General features: G+C 27.3%; 3 protein-coding genes across 4 annotated transcripts in view; 1 reads left to right on the forward strand and 2 right to left on the reverse strand.

Annotated features, from left to right (window-relative positions):
* The first annotated feature begins 5 nt into the window (after positions 1-5).
* Positions 6-1,902, forward strand: LOC124430184. The gene is made up of 5 exons (XM_046976400.1): positions 6-316; positions 441-543; positions 680-877; positions 965-1,174; positions 1,246-1,902. The coding sequence occupies exons 1-5, from the start codon at positions 162-164 to the stop codon at positions 1,300-1,302; spliced, it is 723 nt and encodes a 240-aa protein (XP_046832356.1). The 5' UTR covers positions 6-161; the 3' UTR covers positions 1,303-1,902.
* Positions 1,209-8,107, reverse strand: LOC124430180 (hydroxypyruvate reductase). The gene is made up of 7 exons (XM_046976393.1): positions 7,952-8,107; positions 6,882-7,022; positions 4,072-4,223; positions 3,640-3,992; positions 3,343-3,561; positions 2,831-3,262; positions 1,209-2,736 (listed from the first exon to the last, which is right to left on the reverse strand). Exons 2-7 carry the CDS (start codon positions 7,014-7,016, stop codon positions 2,492-2,494), a joined length of 1,536 nt encoding a protein of 511 aa, XP_046832349.1. The 5' UTR covers positions 7,017-7,022; positions 7,952-8,107; the 3' UTR covers positions 1,209-2,491.
* A 1,960-nt stretch (positions 8,108-10,067) lies between these two features.
* LOC124430181 (trissin receptor) overlaps positions 10,068-22,042 on the reverse strand; it is a 22,240-nt gene continuing 10,265 nt past the window's right edge. For both annotated transcript variants that reach the window (XM_046976394.1, XM_046976395.1), the window contains 2 exons: positions 13,109-13,760; positions 10,068-11,982 (listed from right to left, as the gene is read on the reverse strand). In XM_046976394.1, coding sequence (XP_046832350.1) covers positions 11,616-11,982; positions 13,109-13,760 — 1,019 coding nt within the window. In that variant the 3' untranslated portion in view covers positions 10,068-11,615. The remainder of the gene's footprint in view (positions 11,983-13,108; positions 13,761-22,042) is intronic.

Raw genomic sequence — 22,042 nt, forward strand, 5'->3', positions numbered from 1 at the left:
AGGGAGAGAAAGAAAGAGGTATATTCTAACAAACTTATTCATCGATGCAATAAGTGATAGTGAGTGCAGTATTTCCCTATTGCGCTTGTAGTTCATATTTTGTCCATACTTGTCGCTGAGGTCATATTGCTCTACGAGCGAGAGCTAGAGAACAGCCTTAAATGATGTTTGTGTATAGCTCAATGTTTATTATATTTGGATTATTTTTCATGCTTTTTTGTGACACATCTTTAGCAAAATGTAATCCAATCAGCTTTTGTACTTGCGTCGTTCCTAGTAATGAAGTTAAGAAATTAATTAACCTTATAGATAAAGGGTTTGTATATAATATTAACCTTACTTTATCTCTAGTAACTGTATTGCACAACAATATTAATGGATTACTGATATTTAATCTTTATAAAATTATCAATAAGTACATTTATGATATTATTTTTTAGAATATTAGACAAGAAAGTGTCTCATACATTGTATATCGATTTTTGTGCAAATGTACCAGTAAAAACTAACGATGAATTCCAGTGTACTAAACAAAATGGATCGGTAATATGATGAGAAAACAAAGCAATTAAATTGTAGATAGTCTTATTCGATGCTTTGTTATTGTTTTTATTTATGTATATATATATATATATATTTTTTAGTATTTGTATTAATGTTCATACTTTCTTTTTTATAGTTCTGTGCTACTACATCTTACACAACAAAATTTACTGACTTAGGAATTGTGAATCAGTCAAATATAGATTTGGTATTAGGATACAATGATATAACAATATCTATTATTAATCCAAATTTAACTGTTAATGTAACAACAACCGTTAATTGTTGCACAGGATGTACCACACAATTTGTTTCCGATAATATTATCTATCACGTATGTCATAAATGAATATAGAAAAATTTATATTTCTTTTATCCAAATTTTTACATATACAAAAAAGATGGTATAATATTATTTTAGGTTCCACCATCAGGGACAATAAATCCATGTAAAAAAAAAACGTCTACTGGCACCATTTCTATGGGATCTACTTTAGTAATTCTATTATTTGTGTTCAGTGGATTATATTTTATCGGTGGTGCGATAGCATTAAAATTGTTAAGAGGTGCAACCGGTTGGGAAATGTTACCAAATCATGAGTTCTGGTGTGATCTTCCATCGCTTATTCGAGTAAGTATAGCATATTATTAAAATTGTAAATAAATTTGCAATAAAATCCAATTTTTATTATCTTCTTGTAGGATGGCATTACTTTCACATTTAACTGCTGTAGAGCAGATAGTTACGAAAGAATATAAATCTCTAAGGCAATTCTATTTATATTATTTTTTTATACTATATCTAATGTGTACAAACTTGGCCCTACTTTATACATCTTTAAATAGTGTGTTTATAAATAACCAAAATGTTAAATCTTTCTCTAGATTTTTAAATTGTGACATATCTGTGCTATGACATTTGATAATGGAGATAAAAGTTATTTAATATAGCATATACAGTTGCTTGTTACTAATGTAATTTATAATCTGAAAATTTTACTATTTTGTGAACATTAATTATTTTACATATTTTTTACAGTATACAAGCATATATACATGCATCTATAATCATACACAACATACACACACACACACGCACACACGCATATATATATATGTTTATACCTATATATATATATATATGCACACATATATATAGACACATATATTTTATTATTTTTGCCTACATATATTATCGTGTACATACTATAAATGAGAGAATGTGATATTTGTTATGGATTTAACGTATAAATGCTAGTATATATTATAACATTAAGATACAAACATAAATCTCAATTAAGTTTCTTTAAGCAAAAGACAATGTAAGAAGAATAAAGAGTAATAATAAGATACCAAAAATAAATTTTTATTTATTTTGCTTCATTTTGTAAAGTATCGTGAAAATTTTAGGATAATGGGGATGATTATTATAAGACAATATACTTTAGGCTTTTTTAAGAATATAGTAAAAACGAATGTTTTATGATAAGATATTGTTATTATAGAAAAGTATATAAATTTATTTAAATGTTTTATAATCATAAAGCAAGATCTCACATTTTTCAATAATCGAACAATAAATAATTATTTGACGTGTGAAAATGAATAGAATCTTAGAAAGTTAGACTCTAGAATAATTTGGTTGAATGAAATATAAAGAAAAAAGTGGCAATGAGCGATCTCGTTGATTACATTTTGTTTTTAACATGTGTATGTACAAATTTCGAACTTTTCTAAATTTTCCACACGATAAACTACACAAACTTTGTTTGACATTGATTCAAATATAATATTATATCTTTTTTTTTTTAATTTCATTATTTTCTTTTTAGATAAGAAATTTCTAAAATACTGAGATGATTGAACAAAAATAACAATCTCATACTTTTTAATCATTCAATGGGTGTATAGCTGATGGTCATTGCCTCCAATAAATACATAATCCATTTTAATAACTTTCGATACCATCAACAGGAATAGAGACTTCTCGATCAGTTTGTATGACTATCCAGTTGCCATTGGCATTTAAACCACTTATATTAATACCCTTTGATGAAAAGACATTAACAATATCAGCTACACTTTGTACGCTGTTTGCACGGTACAGAGAAATATGATTCGTCAGTGTTATGTCATTAGGGAAGAGAGCATCGTCAACTGAGAGTAATAATGGCTGATTATCACGAATTGTTCCTATATAATTAATATAAAAATATAAAAATGAATAATAATATTGTACTTTCATTTTCTTTTTGAAGTATAACAGATTTAATTCCATTTTCATTACCTTTTACTTGATGTCGTCCAACGGTAACCAATACCGCCCTGTGATCACATGGCATATGACTATCTTTTAAATCAACACCAATATCTTCAGCCAACATTGGTGCATTGATCAAATTTAAACCATTTCTCGTTTGCCCCGTAAGTATTCCAACTAATACAGACGTATGTATGAATTTTTTATCCTCCATATCTGGGCCAACAGTTTGGCTTTGTACAGTTGTATTCAATTTTCCTTGAACGAGTCTTGCAGCTAATTGACCGAGTTTCTTCGATAATTCTATCCAAGGTGCGTTATCTTCCGTCATCGCGGCAGCTAAAAGAGGAGCATTGACGATACCACTTACGGAATACTCCATTGTCTTTCCGGATAAAGCTAAAAATTGTTGAGCTATTTCAACGGCGACACGTTGTTGAGCTTCGGCTGTGCTAGCTCCTACAATGAAAATGGATTTATGTCATTTTTTCATTCGAATTAAAAACGAAGATTAGAAACGAGAAAGATAGATGACCAACCAAGATGTGGAGTAGCAATAACTTTAGGATGTTGAATGAGCTCAATGATAACAGAATTCTTTGGTGGTTCTTCCGTAAATACGTCCAAAGCTGCACCACCACATTGACCAGTTTTCAATGCATTTAGAAGTGCTTCTTCATCAACTATACCACCTCGAGCTACGTTTATAACATTCACACCTTTCTTACATTTTCCCAAGGTCGTAGCGTTTATCAAATCTGAAATAGAATTGTCCATCAGATATAAGGGTATAACATTGTATGATTAATTTTATATTTATTTAGAGATCTCGTTACTTCTTGTTTGTGGGATTAATGGCGTATGGACAGTGATATAGTCAGCCAGTTTCCATGCTTCCTCCAAGCTAACTTTTTTAATTCCAAGAGATTCAGCATCTTCATTCTTTAGTAATGGATCAAAAGCAACGATGTTCATTCCAAAAGATTTCATTCTTATCGCTACTTCTCGGCCAATTCTGCCCATACCTAAGACTCCTAGTGTTTTACCAAATAATTCAAAACCAGAATATAATTTTCTATCCCATCTTCCTTCTTTTAACGATTGAGCCGCTTGAACCACGTTACGTGCTAATGCAGATATCATTGCACATGTTAACTCACAAGCACTTATACTGTTACCACCAGGTGTACTACAATTTCACAGATATAATCGTTCATAATCTTGATGATAAAAGGAAATGTAATCGAATTTAAGATTAAAACTCTTACTTTAATACAAGGATTCCCTTGCGTGTTGCTGCTTGAAGATCAATGTTATCCACTCCAGTTCCAGCACGACCTATTACACGAAGATTCGAACTGGCGGATATTACATCAGCTGTGACCTTCGTCTCCGAGCGTACGATTAGAGCATCGTGGTTCTAGAAAAGAAATTATTATAATTAGCGAAGTATAAGATATAAAAATTATCATTCATTTTTATTATGTTATGTTATGTTATATTTTATTTGAATTGTATATATATATATATATATATATATATATATATATATATATATATATATATATATTGTAATTCAAAGTCGATTTGCTAATTTTCTCAAAAAACTAACAGTAAGCCACGAATGAAAAAATGTTATTCTATTATATTTTTTTTTAATTTTTTTTTTATAAGGAATCATCTCGTGTCCGCTTCGTACATAGTTTCCGGACTTGTATTCTGTGTATTATAATAATATCTCACACACACACACACATATGTATGTATATATATATATATATATATATATATATATATATATATATATATATATTTTGTTATATTTTTTTATTAGTTTAACTCATTATTATATTGTAATAAGCAAAATTATTTATCATTGATCTATGTTAATCATATCATAAAATATGTTATATTATATTTTGAATGAACGCTCGTTTCTTTAAAATTCTAAATTATAGTTTATTCCAGACTTATTTTTTCTTAAAAGTATAACATCAAAAGTTGGAGATCAAAGTTCAAAATGTCGAATCGTTAAAAAAATTGTAGCAATTTTTTTTTCTCTTTCTCTCTCTCTCTCTCTCTATATATATATATATATATATATATATATATATATATATATATATATATATGTACTTACATACATATGTATATATATATATATATATATATATATATATATATATATATATATATATATATATCTGTCTATAAAGATCTATCGAGTCGGAAAGTTTCATGTAAGGGTATAAGCAATTTCTGCGCCGATGCGTTGCCTGTTGAAATATAAAGGTAGAAAGATATGAAGTGGGAGTATGAATGCTACAGAATAAGAAATGAAACAAACTAGCTGGCAAGAGGAAAGAAAGTAGGAGAAATAAAGAGAGAAATAGTAAGAGAGAGAGAAAGAGAGAGAGAGATGCAGAAAGAGAGATAAAAAAGAAACAGACTCAGGCTGCTATAGTACAACGACCTATGCAGTTAACCGGTATTCTGCCTCCTCGACAAAACTGGATATAACCGGATTCGCAGAGTGGATTGCAAACGATAAAAGAAAACGAACGAATAAACGACGTTTGCGAGATTATTGGAGTGACAGAGGAGGAGATACTGAGATAGAAAAAGAAAGGGAAGAACTGGAATGAGGAATAGTCATAGAGTGAGAGAGACAGAGTGAGTGAGAGGGAGAGGGAGAGGGAGAAGGAGAGTGAGAGAGAGAAAGAGAGTGGCAGGGAGGAGGTAATTGGTTTAGCAAAAATTGCATACGTATTCTTGCAAGATACACTTATACGTACATAATATTATGCTTGATAAATATCAATTTATGGGCAATAGATGATTCCTACTTTTTTTTTTCTTTTATTTTTATCCATCTATTTTGTAATCTAGGTACGAATTATGAAAATGAAAATGAAAGTGAAATGATGCAGTTTTATTTTCTGAAAAAAAAAAAAAAGAAAAAAATGCATACTTTCGCAAAGAAACATTTCATTTTGTATATGTATGTACGATTGTTCATGCATACTTTATATATCCGATAAATATCAATTTATGGATAATAGATGATGATTTCTATTCTTTTATTTATCAATCTCGTAACCTTGGAATTATGAAAGTGAAATTGAATGAATGCAGTTTTGAAAAGATTGCATACTCTTGAGAGAAATATATCGTATATAATACATATAAATATATTTTATATGTTTTTGATAAATACTTATTTATGAATGTGAAATGTTCCGTATTCTCTTTTTTCTATTCATATATCCTGTAATCTTGGATATATAAAAGTGATATCGAAAGGATGCATTTTTCAAATGATATAACTTATATTATATAGAAAAAAATATTTTCAATTAATTTCTTAAGAATCTTCGTTATTCGTTAGAATAATACGAAATGATTCGAAGGATGGGACGCAAATGCCGATGAAAACCTTGATTAGATTACAAAGTCTAATTGAAAATGCAATATGTACTAACTCAGGAATATATTTTAAATGTCTTATATATTTATTCAAGTGCGAAATGGAAATAACAATTTGTAAATATTTTCACTTTCCATTATATCCATTCATTTTCTTGTCTTTCGATAACGAAAAACAAAATACATTCGATATATACTTTTATAATAAATTGAACAATTTTGTCCAGATTAATCAAAGTGTTTTGAATTTGATAAGAATATAAATGGCTTTTTTATCGCTGCAATAGGAAAAAATTAAAAACTGTGAATTTTCTAGATTTATCATAAAGAAATAGTATGAAAAAAAATTTGGTAAAAGAAGAAATAATTTTTTTTTATTTAATCTTTAAATAAATATTATTCAATTTAAGAAAAAGAAAAGAGTATTCGAATATTTTTTCAAAGATTGATTAATTTTATATCAGAAAGAATGATCAAATCAATACGAATTCTTGATTTCAAATCAATTAAATTTTTCTAATTCATTGATTGGAACAAATGTAAAAGTAATAATTAATAACGTATCGTTAAACTTTGTTTATTTTACTGAACAAATAAAAGGACAACAAAGAAAACTTGTTAAATTTTTTGAGATGTTTCCTTATGTAATTACCTGTAGTTCCTTAATAAGTTCATCTTTTGAAAGTTTGTATTTCGTAGTTACAGGAATTCCATATTCAGAAAGCAGAGAGCTACAGGACTCGTCCACAGGGTCACTTATAAGAACGCTTCTCAAGTTGATAGACATGTTATCCTTGAACAAAAAATAGCCCTTGAAAGATGTTTACTTCGAGATAGAAATAATAAGCGAAGTAAATAATATTCTATGTGTATTTACAAAGTTTCATGTGTTTATGTGTGTAAGAAATATTATATTTCCAAATCGTAATAATTACGATAGATAAAGGCATATGTTTAATAAATAAATAAATATCTTAAGATTACATGTTCCTCGAAAAATTTGTATGATTTTTATTGAAACTCCTTTAAATTTATTGCAAATCTTTTTTTTCGTTTTTTAATTTAATTTATTGTAAAGAAAAATAACGTATATGTTTCGAATAATGGATAGGAATTTGATCGAAACAAATTCTAATATAAATGTTTCTTGAAAAATTGTAATGAATTCAAAATTTATTATAATTTTTATTTAATCTTAGAAAAAATATCTATAATATGTTTATATAATATATTATAGCAGTTAAACAAGCGATTTACGAACATAAGAAACATAATATAAAAGTATATGTAGAAACTATCGTATTCCGAATGTTACCTTGAATTTAATATCTATATTGAGTTTACGCAATAATATAGACTGCCTATTATTTATAATTACAGATAAGAATATCATTTTTTCTACTTTTTTTTTCTCAAATCGAATATGCATGTCGAAAGTATATACATCTCATTCACATTATTTTTACAAGTGTCTAATATTTGCAAAATGACGTCATTCGACATATGTTCCTTTAATGAACAAAAAGAAAAAAAAAAAAAAAGAAAAAAGAAAAAAAAAAGAAAAAGTAAAAATAAAACGAAAAACAAATAAAATAAATCGGTTTTTCGATAGAACTATAGTATAGAAATTTTTATAGTTCTTATAATTAAAATTATAATGGTAAAAAAAGAATTATAATTTTAAAATAATAATTTAAAATCTTAAGAAAAAGAGAAACGTACCTTCACGTAAAATGTAGAACGTAGATTTCCGTAGAAATGTTTTCACAAGTATTTTTAGTATATTTACTAAGAAGAATATCTTTGGTGTTCCTTCCTCGGTGCTGGTTTGGAACCTAACTGCTTCGTTCTATCGTCAATTATCTTCTTATAGCCGAACTCCCACTCTCAAGATAGGAGCGAGGGAAGCACGAACTCCTTGTCTTATGTTAGCTATTTGCTTGTTTATTAAAGATTTAGATCGATCACATATATTTTATTTAGTGAAATTTGTGCGACTCTATTTTAATTCTAAGTAGAAGATCGATAACAATCTAAAGATTTATTATCAACTTCCAAAAAAAAGTCCCCTTTGAAAAAATCCTTAGAAAAAAAAAAATAATTCACTTATCGAATAAAAATAAACAAGCCAATGTATCTTTAAATTGTGCATTACGAAATTATTTTTTTTTAAGAATTGATCGAAATAAGAGTTACTTATTTATTCTTGTAATATATTGAAACATAAGTATATATGTCTTTTTTATTGCGTCATCTTTTTTTTATTAATCAATTGAACTTCAGCCTGAATTTATCATTTTTTTTCTTTTTTTTTTTTTATGTCAATCATCTTGCCGAAGAGAAATAATTAAATACGAAATAATTTCAATCTCTTAAATGTCAAAATCTATTTTTCTTCTGCTTGAATATTAACTATGTATAAGTACCCACACAAGAATTTTATAATATTCTTACAAATTTTGGATATTTACTCAAAACGTAATAAAAAGCAATGTAATAATTAATAAAAGAATAAAAAGATAAAAAAATTCACGAATTTCCGTATTTGTTCCTGTATATAGAAAAGTATAAATAAATTAAAGAAATGATTGAATTAACGCGATAACAAGGCGCAAAATATATTTTCTATTCATGGTAGGGTCATACGATGTCGAGTGATGCAATCGTTGCTGGGGGTCTGATTGAAGAATAATAACTATTATACTTATTATACGATAATAGATCTACGTATCTTGTGTACTTGGCAGTTTTTTGTCCACTCCTTATCTCTCCCTTCCTCTTTTTTCTTTTTCTCTGTCTCTTTTTTCTGTTTATCTACTTCTAAATTCTTAGAAATTTTGAAATTTCTCAATGTAGTTTACGCATGTTAACCAATGATAAAAATATTGTCGTGCGTTCTACCGAAAAATAATCGATTTTATATTAATGGGATCGATAGCGCTAACGATAACATTATCGTATAACGTTTCTCTATTTCTTCCTATATGTTTAGAAACGATTATTGTTATCAGTATACATCATATAATACATATTCTTTTTTATGAAAGCTATTTCGTTTTTTCTACCTATGGAAAGTATTTTCTACGTATGGAAAGTATAATATTTTTAAATTTTACATGACTAGGAATTGTTAATGAATGTGTATTTTAGATAATGAATTTGTACATACATACATAGATATGTAGGCATATATTCGGTTATCTTTTTTATTTGGTACTATTCGAGATTGAAATAAAAATATTTTTAAATAAATTCTAACTTATTAGTTAAAATTAATTGGAAACTTATAAATAAATTTAAACATTAAGACTGAAATATTTATCAATTCGTATTTAATTACTCAATTTCATATTTGTATTTTCAATAAATAGACACATATACGGTGATATTTATTACTACATCATTGCTATATACGAATTTGAAAAATCTAAATTTTTCAAGATAATCTCAAATAATGGTGCCATAATAAAGTTGCTACGTTTATGAAACGAATTATTCTCTTCGAAATAGAAAGCTATATTTTCCATTGCGTGCTTTACAATGATGTCTCTTTAAAATAATGAAATGACACACTTAATGATATCGACGAGTTAAAGGAACATTTAACTTAGGGTACCCCCAGCAGAACGAACGTATAAAATTATCTTATCCTCGGCGTATGGAAAATAACTTGCTTGACATATTCATCTGACATAAATTTCTTTCATTTGTATGATTCCATTCAAATCTCTATAATAACATTGATTAAAAATTATGTATATATATATATATATATATATATATATATATATATATATATATATATATATATATATATATATTATGATCTATAATCGTATTCGTTTACCTATATGTTAATGTTATTAAGAATATTTTACTCTAAAATATCCGATTTGGTTTATTATTAAGTAGATAAATAGTTATCCTTTTAATAGGAAGATAAAAATTGATACGACCGGCATTGATATGTCGGATCAACTAAGAATCTTTTTTCTTTAATACCAGTTTACACTGGTTAAAAGCTTGTGAACTCGAGACCTCATCGTTATAGATAACGCTCTTAAAAAGAAGAAGAAGAAAAATATATATATATGTAATACTTCTGATAATTCTCACATGATTCGAGCGAGTAAGAAAAAGATTTCATTTCAATCGAAAAAAAGGAAGAAGAATATATGTATATCTATGTTACATATGTGTCATTAAGAATGCATGTTCATATTTTTTTTTTTTCTTTATGCACTTTATACTTTGATCTTTCACATAGAACCCACATGAAGCATGATCTTATTCGATAAGATAATATGATTAACTTTCGATACAAATATTTTTTAACTATTTCCAAATTTTTGAGACATAGTCTCCTGACGTCGTCTTCTTACATACATACATATGTAATTTATCGAGATATCAGGAACTTTGATCATTTGATATTAAAATGTGTACTGAAATTTTCTCGATGTATCTAATTTTAATAAAACACGCACACGCACACGCACACACATACAACCACTTGTATATATGTATATCCTCTTTTTTCTTCTGTCTTTCTTTTTTCCATTTATCTTTTTTCTTTCTTTTTTTTCTCTCTTCTCTCTCTCTTTCTTTCTCTTATATTCAGTAGACATTTTACATAATAAAAGCTTGAACTCTTGTTCCTAATTCGGATACATTCGAAAGTAGGTGACAGTAGATGGTAAGTGTACGGTTGATACCGTAAATCGTATGAATTATATATATGTATGTACTTACGTAGTATGCATATTCGTGCAAATGTTCTAGCACGTAGGTAACATGTAGAAAAGTTATTTCTGGTATTAGGTAAGCGACGACATTGACAAGCTCTTATAGGAATTTTAAATTAGTTCGATCCGGAATAAAAAAAAAAATTCTACAATTTGTATAACAAATTAACTGTTATCACATTAAATTATCGTTATCACATACCGATGACGTTGTTGTTGTTGTTGTTGTTTTCTATAGGTTATTCTATGATTAGCTTCATCGTCTATATGAACTTTGAGACTTGATAATATCTCCAAACTACAGGGTTTATGTATAAATGGATATTAATTTCATTTCGTGCTTTTTTTTTATCATCATTTTATAATAGAAATAATTTATGTATTTCTTGATGATAAGACATTTCTTTTTTTCTTTTAAAATCATCTTCACATGCTTCTCAAATTGTTAAACATATCTTAAAGTATTAAATTGCAGCTACGTTATCGTTCTCCAATTTGTCGAATTCAAGTTCTGGTCGAGTTAACTCAGATAGATAAGTCAAATTAATATTGTTGTTTTTAATGAGTATATCAGATCGTCATTAGGTATTCTTCTCGTAAGTATTCCTTCTTGGTATGGTATGCGTTGTACAAGGACTCTCTTATATACGTTGTATCGAACTCAATCGTACAAGTAAACTGTGAGGAAAGAGATTCCCGTTGGTCCCGTTTTCTTGTCTTGTTATTTCTCCACTGGTACAACCAGTTACACCCAATCCACCTGCTGTACGATCTCTACCTTTGCAGCAAGGAATTTCTTTCATTCCTTCGCGGAAGTTACGCGAAAGGAAGGCATAGAGAAATGGATTCAGACAGCAATTCGTATAAGATATCAAGAAAGTCGATACGGTCAGTAGAGTAGTGAAATTAGAAGTTCGATCGTAATATGGTCCCCAATGTAGCCAAATTATGCGAACTTGTTGTGGGAGATTGCAAAGTGCAAAAAATACTACTACGGCAATTAGCATCCTGTTAAATAAATATATATATATATATATAAAATTTTGAATTAATTTCGAAGTAAAATATAAATCAATATATTTATGTTACGATAATATCTAGGTATGCATCATATTTTTGTAAGCATGAATATCTGCATAGAAATATATATCCATGATCTATGCATATTTTTTATGTATATTTACGTATGTACGTACATATGTCTGAATTTACGTATATGTATATACGTATCTATCAAATCTAACTTTTTATTCAATTTTTTTAAATATTTAACATCAGCTGAAGATATATATATATATGCAGTTTGTACATGTAAATTCAAAAATTATGTATTTTTATATTTAAATTTATGTATTTTAAAAGGATGTTGATTTTGAGCGAAATAAAATTCGAAAATAAATCATTATTACGAGGAAAAATATATACACGTGGCAAATCGTCTTATCGATAATCTGCTCGTTCGAATAGATGGAGGATATTTGATCATACTGATTGACGATTCGTTGTCGATTTAATATTTTTTAAGACATGAAGTTTATATGTGTAAGAAAAATAAAAAGTATGAAAGGTGAGCTTGAATTTAATTTGGAAAAGAAAAAGAAAAAGAAAAAGAAGAAGAAGAAGAAGAAGAAGAAGAAGAAGAAGAAGAAGAAGTAGTAGAAGAAGTAAAAGTAGAACTAGAAGAAAAAGAAAAATACGATAGGCGAGTAAAATGAAAAGAGAAATGAAATGCGAAAGGATATATATATATATATATATATATATACAAATAAACCGGTATATACGTATATAGGGTGGACTGAATGTTCCTAGACGATTTTAAAAAACAATTACGTTAATCCTTTTTTTTCTTCTCTCAGATTGCAAAACAACAAGGGACATTCTTCAACAATCTAAAAAACAAATCAGTCTAAAAATTAGCATCGGAAAAGTGTAATTGATTTTTAAAATAAAATTTAGAAACTATTGTCCCACCCAATATTATATAGGTATGCATATAAGACAATAAATAAAGTAGTAAGCGTAGCAGTAATGTACATATATATGTGCATGCATGTGTATGTGTGTGTGTGTGTGTGTGTGTATTATTCAAGAAACAGCGAAAGGAGAAAAGACAATTTTCAAAGTTGAATACCTTATGACTCCACGTCTTGTTCTGAGAACCTTCCTACAAGAGGTATGAATATGCTGAATTCTACCATTTCTAGTTTCGGCTACAAGGCCAGGTCTACCGAGAGCAGCACCACTTCTCCAAAGACGGACAGCTATTTTTGTATAGAGATAGGACATCAGTGCCAGTGGTAAGAGATAAAGGAAGATAAAGTTGAAAGCATCTAAAACATGTTTCTTGTATTTCTTCATATTAGGTCCGCAAATAATATCGACATTGCCGTCGCTCAGTTCATTGCTGATTGTTTCAAAATAAATAAATCTTGGTGCAGCATATAATGCCGCTATTATCCATACAATACCAATGACTGCTCTTAGACGACTTGTGGTTAACATCGATTTACATTTCATTGGATGTACCGTTGCCAAATATCTTTCTATGCATACTACCATTAATATCAAAATGCTCGCCGTATAGGATAATGCATGAACGAACATATAAACTTTGCAAAGAAAGTTACCTAATCGCCAGCTATTCATCAAATAATTTATTAGAGTTTGGTAGACGCAGAATATGCCGACGCAAAAGTCTGCTACTGCTAAATTTGCCAAGAAGAAGTTTGTAATGTTTGGTAAGCGACGAGAAAACGTCACTACGAGTATTACCATTAGATTACCTGAAACAGATAGTTAATCTAAGTTAGTTGGATTGAATAGACATCTTCTAAACGTTATAATGAATGATCTGGAATTTTTCATTTTCCTTTTTTCTTTTTTTTTAAGATTTAAATATTATTCTTATCAAATTTACTTTTCCTTACTTTTTGTTTGTTTGCCTTTTTTTTCCTTTTTATATAATGAATATTATATAAATATATGTGTATGCATGTATGTTAAGTTGGAAATCAATATTTTTATTGGTGATCAAAATCTTATTCTTATCAAATGTATATAATTTATATTTTATATGTATCAAAAAAAATTTTAATATAAAAAAATACATGTTTGTATTACTTATAATTTCATTCACATATTGAACTTTCACATTCAAGGAATGAATAAACATCGATTATTGTCAAATTTAATTGATTACAATTATACTCGATACAGTTCCTTATTATCCTTTAGGTATATATGAAAGAATGATTCGATAATAATTAAATAGAAAGGGGGATGATAAAATAAAATAAAATAAAAATAAGAAAAAAGAAAACAAGTAAATCCTAAAGTTTTTCTAGTAAACAGATTAAAATTTATTGCAGTATTTGCTTTCTTATTTCATTAAACGATAAATCAGATGTTGGAATTATCTTAATATATTGCCTCTCACGTCTGCGGTTTACAATTATTCTAGGAAATCCTTGCATAACGATGAGCCAAAGATCCGTTAATCCGAATGTATTTAAGGATTGATCGATCTCGTACCAATATCAATTCATATTATAGTTCCATTATCGTAAGTAGAAAATAATAGACATTAATTAATTCACCTAATTTATCGTATATAATTAAAAGAATTTATATTAACGTTTTATCTTTAAATTTTAAGAAAAGATAATTTGTTGAATAATTAAAATTAAAACAATCTTTATCACGTTTTTATCTTAACATTTAATGAAAAATAATTTTATACTTTCATCTTAAGGCTACTTTTCGTCTCGCAGACACTGGTGAGATTATATTAGTATCATTTTTCAAGATTTTCGCCCCTTATACCTAATACCTCGTAATAATGATTAATCGTTTTGCTTGTTCAGTATATACTTCAAGGAAAATATTCTTCCTAAGTATCTTGTTGAATATGGAAATTATACAAAACAGGTAAAAATATTATTTCATATACTCTCTCTCTCTCTCTCTCTCTGTATATATATATATATATGTATATATATATTTTAATATATTGACTACCAAATATCTTTATGACTATACAAAAAAAAAAAAGAATAAAAGAAAAGACCAAAATGCTTAGGCGTATTAAAAGAATGGATACACGATGTCTTCGTTATTTTATTCATCTTTATCGTATTTATGTCAAATAAAACTGTTTATAAAATAGCTGTGTCATAAGCGAACAAAACCGATTATAAAATAGCTGTGTCATAAGCAAACGAAACCGATTATCGGAAAGTAGTTTTTCATGTATTAAATTTCAAAAAAATATCACTAAGCGTTAATTAAAAGAAAATAAAGGAGAGAGAGAGAGAGAGAGAGAGAGAGAGAGAGAGAGAGAGAGAATGAGAGAGACAGACAGAGGGAGGGAAGGTGTTAGGGAGATAGAGACAACGGTGCAACGACACAAGGTTCACCTTGTTCCACTGGCTCTTTCTCAATTCGATGCCGATCACGTTCGATCCCTGCTTCGAGTTTTATTGCTTAGCAATGCTACCGTCTTGTATTGTGCCTGTAAGTTGCTCGTACGATTGTCGAATGACAATGGGACGTCATCATCCGAAGAAAAAAGAAAAAAGGGAAAAAGAAAATGAGAGAAAGTAATTCGAAGGAACTGAAGGGAAGAAAAAAGAAAAGAGAAAGTAAAAGAAAATGAAGAAAAGCAAGCTCAAGATCGTACATATGTATATATATATATATATATATATATATATATATACATATATATATATATATTTATATATTTTCTTTTTTTACATGTCTTAAAGTTCGAACGAAAGGCAGATTTTTTTTTTAAATTACATTGATAAAGTAAGTAATAATCGTAAGAGAAGTAGAAGAAGACTCAACGACTTTAATATTCAACGTTTCAGCCATTACCGTTTATTCATGACGTCTTCTCTAATCTCTCTTTCTCTTTCGTACCTATTTTTTTCTTAACCGTACGGGATTTTCGAAAGAAGAAGAAAATATGGCCATGTCTAAAAGTACTCCACTTTTGCGGCGGATCCCTTCAAATCGTAAATCCACGAGCCATTAATTCTACCTATTCGACGGTGTTCTTCGAGTGAACATTCTTTTAAATCGTTTTCTTATAAATATACTCTAGGAGGATCGAAAGAAATTCGAAAAAAATCTAATTTAATCTCTTTACAATTCGAACGTAATGTGTCTATTTTTATTTACTATTTAACATAATACAGATCTTCAGGGAAAAACGAGAAGTGACGACTATTATGATTGGAGTATAATAGGTATACTAAATCGTTTAGTTTTATTGGATTTTATTGGTTAAAGTGGAACATGTAGTGAAATTTTTAGTGTTTTATATTTAAATAAAAGAATAATAGTATGTTTCAATTATACATAATAATAATAATAATAATAATAATGTAAAAAAAAATATATTAGGATTGGTTGGTAATTAATGTATTTGAATTTTCAGTATTTCATACATAGGTATAAATATATACATATAAGTAAAATAACAAAAAAGGAACGTTTAAATTAATAGAAAGTATAAAATAATAACAGTGTAATACTGGGTTGGCCAATAAATAATGTTGCAATATTTAGTAAAAATAAATCCTTCAATATTATTTCTTAAATATTAATTATTAAAAATGTTACAATTTCTGCAAAAATACTAATGTTAAATACTTTTTTGATAAGATATATGATTAAAAAGATATATTAAAAAGATATTAAAACTATTTATATATAAAATACAATAAAGTTCAACTCGACAGATACCAATTTAAAAGTAATCAAATGAATGATGACTCACATATATCCTTTTTTATTTTCTTTATAATAAAATAAAATTGGACTTGTAAAAAGAAATAAAATTGTCTCCTCGTAGAAGCAAGTTAAACCTTCAGCAATTTATTTCTTTACTCTTTATTTTTGTTCTGGCTATCGATACATTGGAGAAAAGACGTGTCACATGTCTAGCAATAAATAGAAGCAGCCCTCCAATAACACGTTTAATTCGTATCATGTTATATGGAAGTCATATGGTAAAACGATATTTCGAATTTTTTGTAAATTCAACTCAAATTTCTGTAAGATTTCAATGCTCATGTAAGGATAAATCATAATAAATGAAATATCAATAATATAGGATATTTGTATAACAAAGATACATAGAAAAAAAAAAATTGTAAGATATATGCAGAGTAAATAAAATTTTTCAAATAAATATAAAACTTTATTATGTACCGTAGTAAATAAAATATTTTTACTATTTGTTTATCAAGTACGTCTGAATAAATTAAAATAATCTTTAGGTAAATTTTATTTGTCAAATGTCTTAGTAAATAAAATTGTAAAAAAAAAGAAAAAAAAAAGAAATTTGAAATACGATGTAAATAAGTTTTGCGTTGTACTAATTTTGATATATGTATAATATCAATTAGTTTCATATCCTAAATTATGTTAAAATTTGAATAAAAAATTTTGATTTCAATTAAAGATAAGTCGAAATGTTCATTTGATATTTTCATTAAGTAGATTACATAAATGAACCAGAACTATATCCAGTAGTTTATGAATTTCTTAAAAACTTTCTGAAGAACTCAATAAAGATTATTATAAAAGCTGATGAAGTATCGATTTCAATAATGAATGATCAATAAAACCGTTTGTAGAAAATTTGAAAATTGCCTCGAACTATTTTTTCCCTCAGAAATTATAATATTATAGAATTTAAAATGAAATTTTTAAAATACATAAAAAAAACTTAAACGTTAAAATCCTTCTTGAAATTCCTTTTTCCTTCTTTCCTTCTTCTTCACATTTTTCTTTTCAATTTAAAATTTTTCTTCATTTCAAAACTAAAAGTAAAATTGACGTAAACTATACAAATGGTTTTAAACTTATACAAATAACTTGTACAAATAAAATCGTACTATATATGTACATAAAGGAAGATGACTGATTTACAAATGACATTTCAAGTTAATAAAATTTATTTTTCTAACTCTTTGTGGAATTAAATTAATTGAGTTAAATAGAAAGAGATGGAGATTGACAGATAGGATAATAGAGACAAAGACAGAGAATAAGGACTTCATACATGTATACATACATGTATACATACAATATATATATATATCTGTTCTTTTAGGGCGATCATATACTCGAATATAACTGATCTGTACTTGTCTGTGGCAGATATCTTCAAACATAGACAAGCTTGATTGGCCGACTGTCAGAAGTCAAAAGTATCTGATACTAATTGTAAGTTGAATCACGAAGTATTAGCTGGTACCAACATCGCAAGGAAAATTAATCGACTTGAACTTATGAATGACTGAGAGAATTTATATATTGTCAATGGGAGAAAATGAATGAACTGTATATGTGTGTATATAGGGGCGTCAGTGGAGAGGGAGAAAAGAGAGAATAGATACGAATAGAATTATATTATGCAGATAGGAGAGTATTTGACGCTTATCCACATATATTCTCGAAATATTAATTTCAATAGTACTCTGATATTCTTTTCTTTCAACTTGAATTATCGTGTTATCGTATATTACAATTTCACAAAGTTAGTTTCATAATGGCATTGTCTTTGTCAAAATAATGATAATATTTAATACTAGTAATAATAAAATTGATGTTAATATATTATTTCTTTTTTCATCCAAATAAAAATATATTATAATGGAAATAATTCAAGTTTAAATATCAAATTTATTTGATATACAATAGATATTAATATTTGTTATAATAATGGCTAAATAAATATTGCTTATATATATATATATATATTAAATAATATTAAATGATAATAAAATTAATATTTTAACAAAAATTTTTTTACAAGAAATATATATACGTTTTCAAGCATAACTTTTTTAAAAGTAAGAAACGAAAAAAAAATGAAAATAAGAAAAAAGATGTTAGAAAAGTTTGTTCTAATAGACAAGAGAAGCATATTGGCCATCTAACAAGAACATTAAAAGCTGACTCGTGAAAGTTTCTAGGATCGATATCACTGATTACGACGGCTGACAAGATATGTTCGTTCCTTAAGATTGTACTTCCAACGATGAACCTCTGTTCTAATGCGTTGTGATTAACACGTTACGTTTAATCCCTTCTCTTTCTTTTTTTTTTCTTTTTGACACTTATTTTATTTTAATTATATACACATACACACACAAGTGAATTTACAATATTTATATTTTAATAATTTTTGTTATAACCTGGATGACATTATCAAAAAGATTTGTAAAATAAAGAACTGGTATATACTAGTGAGAAATAAAAATGTAAATATATATTCTTTCAAATATAGAAAAGGGCAAGGATATTCGTAGGAAATATCTCTCTTCCTCTCTCTCTTGAGACTTTTTATTCTTTCTTTGCTGTTGATATCAATGTAAAAGAAAACAAATAAGAAAGAACGTAGACAAATATCTTTGTTTATTTGAATAAAAATACGAAATGAAGGAATTAAAAGAATTGTAGAATTTCAGTTGTAATACTCATTTTTAAAAGATGAAGGACGATTAGAATGTAAATTTCACGTTTCCTAGAAATTTAATAAGCTCTTTTTCAATTCTTTAAAATTATTATTTCTTAAAAAAAGATTCTCCTAAATTAAGGTAATTCTTGAAAATTAATTGTTACAGAATAATTTAGAATAATTTAGAATAATTTAGAAAGGACGTACGCATACCTCCAAATGTTTGACTATTTCGAATTTGAAATTGACGATTACACTCATACCATTGTTTCTAATCTATTGAATCTAATAATAGAAATTTAGTGCATGCACTTGCATGTGTATAAATGCCCTTGCGAATGAAATAATACGATCGTGAATGCACATGCAACATTGTACTCGCAAAAAAAAAAGAAAAAAAAACTAGAAATATGCGGTCGTATCTTAGATCGTGCATCTTTTTATTCTAACATATTTTTCTGACTTCATAAAAAAAAAATAGAAAAATAATATATGGTTTGTTATAATTGTGTTAATTATATATATATATATATATATATATATATATATATTAAATTTAATATTAGTTTTATCATAGACACAGAGACAAACTAAATATTATCTCTAAATTTTCTTATTAATGAATTTCTCAAATATTCGTAGACTTATGTACTTTAATAAAACCATACACACATATACATATATATTTATATTGATTAACTATGCGTCATAGTATATTCTCGTTTTCTATTAGTATCGTACTAAATTAGGGCGTAGAAGTAAGAACACTGTTCGAACGATTACGTTATACCAAATATCAAGAGATTTATGTAAATAGTATCTACGGTATTTCTTTGATAGTTGTCGTTCGAGATTTAATCGATAATAAAAGATAGTCTCAATTTAAGCATCACGTTCAAATTATTCGTCTCTTGTTAAAAAGATCTTCCTTTTTTTTTCTTTTTTAAACGAAATTAAGTTCGTATTATTCTCATCCTTCGAATATGCTTAAAAAAATTAATTAATAATAAGAAGAAATAAAATTATGTTACATATTTGTAATCGTCAATAAAAATTTTCTTCTTATAATATGATAAAAGAAAAAACAACAAAATTTCATTTCAATATTATTATATTATTATTGTATTCCATTATTAGAGCCATTAGTAGAAATGTTTTTCTCGAAAAACGATTAGAAGAACAAAAAAAAAGAAAAAACGAGAATATGTCAAAAACGTTCGATTTAATAAAAATCTCACAAAATTTTTCGTAATGTAGGTATAATATAATATAATAATCCTTGGAACCATAGTGTACCGTTTCATTTGGAAACATTAGTAGAAGTCTTTTTCTTTCTACCATTTTGTCGCAAATCCCTTTGTTCTTTTTCTCATTTTTTCCACGTGAACCCTTTTCTCTCCCTTTTCAGACGCCGCACGATCGATCACTCGGCGTTTTGTTCGTTTATACCCTTACGCACAAGTATTTCTTTTTTTCTTCTTATTTTCACCCTTTTCCTATTTCTTTTATGGTGTTCCTTTTCCCCTCTTTTTGCTTGAAGATCTATTGTGAACTTTTCTTTTTCTTTTTTTTCCCCTTTCCTTCTTCCTTTCTCTTTCATACACTACTTTATCTCATTCCAACATCTTTGTCAACGTTTACACATGCGGTTTATACAGAGATATACATAGAATACATACCAAAATGAACGACTAAATTTTATTTGGTCGCTTTTAAATATATATATATATATATATATATACTTTTCCCACATTAAAGAAAAGGAGAGAAAGAGAGAAAGAGAATACACATACACACAGATTCACAAATCATTAGTTTCTCTTTCCAGTAGATAAAATCTTATCGGTGTTATTACTGTCTTTGAATATAAGGAAGAGGAATGTCTGATTAAAACGTAAATACTTCGATACAGTTTTTACATTTGTAACGTTTTCTCAGATTTATTTGAAAGAATGTAAATATACTTATGGACTTAGGTGTTAGCCGACATCTTTGAAACGATAAAAGGTTGTAATTAAATTACCCGCATAAGGGTACGTATGTATAATTCTACTGTAAAAGTGACATACTTACGTAACTCAATCGCAAGACTTTGATGTACAATTATCTGTATAATTAAGAGTAGGCATGCCACACATGAGTCTATTGATAACCCTTTTGACATCGAAGTCTTGTCAGCTGCCTGAAGTCTTAACAAATATCCAGTAAAAACCGCTTATTGGTTGAATTTACTCGGATTGCTCGATATTACAGTTATGGACTTTAAAATTATTATTCATTCAGTTTCACGATTGAAACTTTAATTATTTATTTATTTGTAATATTTTCATTTGCAAGTGTGTAAAAAGGAAGAAAGAAAAAAATTCAAGAAGATGAAATAAACTAACGATGCAAAAAATAATATTTACCTTCTTTTTTCTTTTTAAGTAAATAATAAATAATTGATGCTACGAACGGTAATCCATTGTCCTATATACCGTACATGCAATTATATATAATACCGATGTATACGTATTTATTTTACTTTTTTTTTTGTATATGATACAACTAAAAGCTCGAATAAAAAACCGAGAAGTACTTGAAAAGGAA

This window comes from Vespa crabro, chromosome 17, assembly GCF_910589235.1.
Source record: "Vespa crabro chromosome 17, iyVesCrab1.2, whole genome shotgun sequence".
Taxonomy (NCBI): Eukaryota; Metazoa; Arthropoda; class Insecta; order Hymenoptera; family Vespidae; genus Vespa; species Vespa crabro.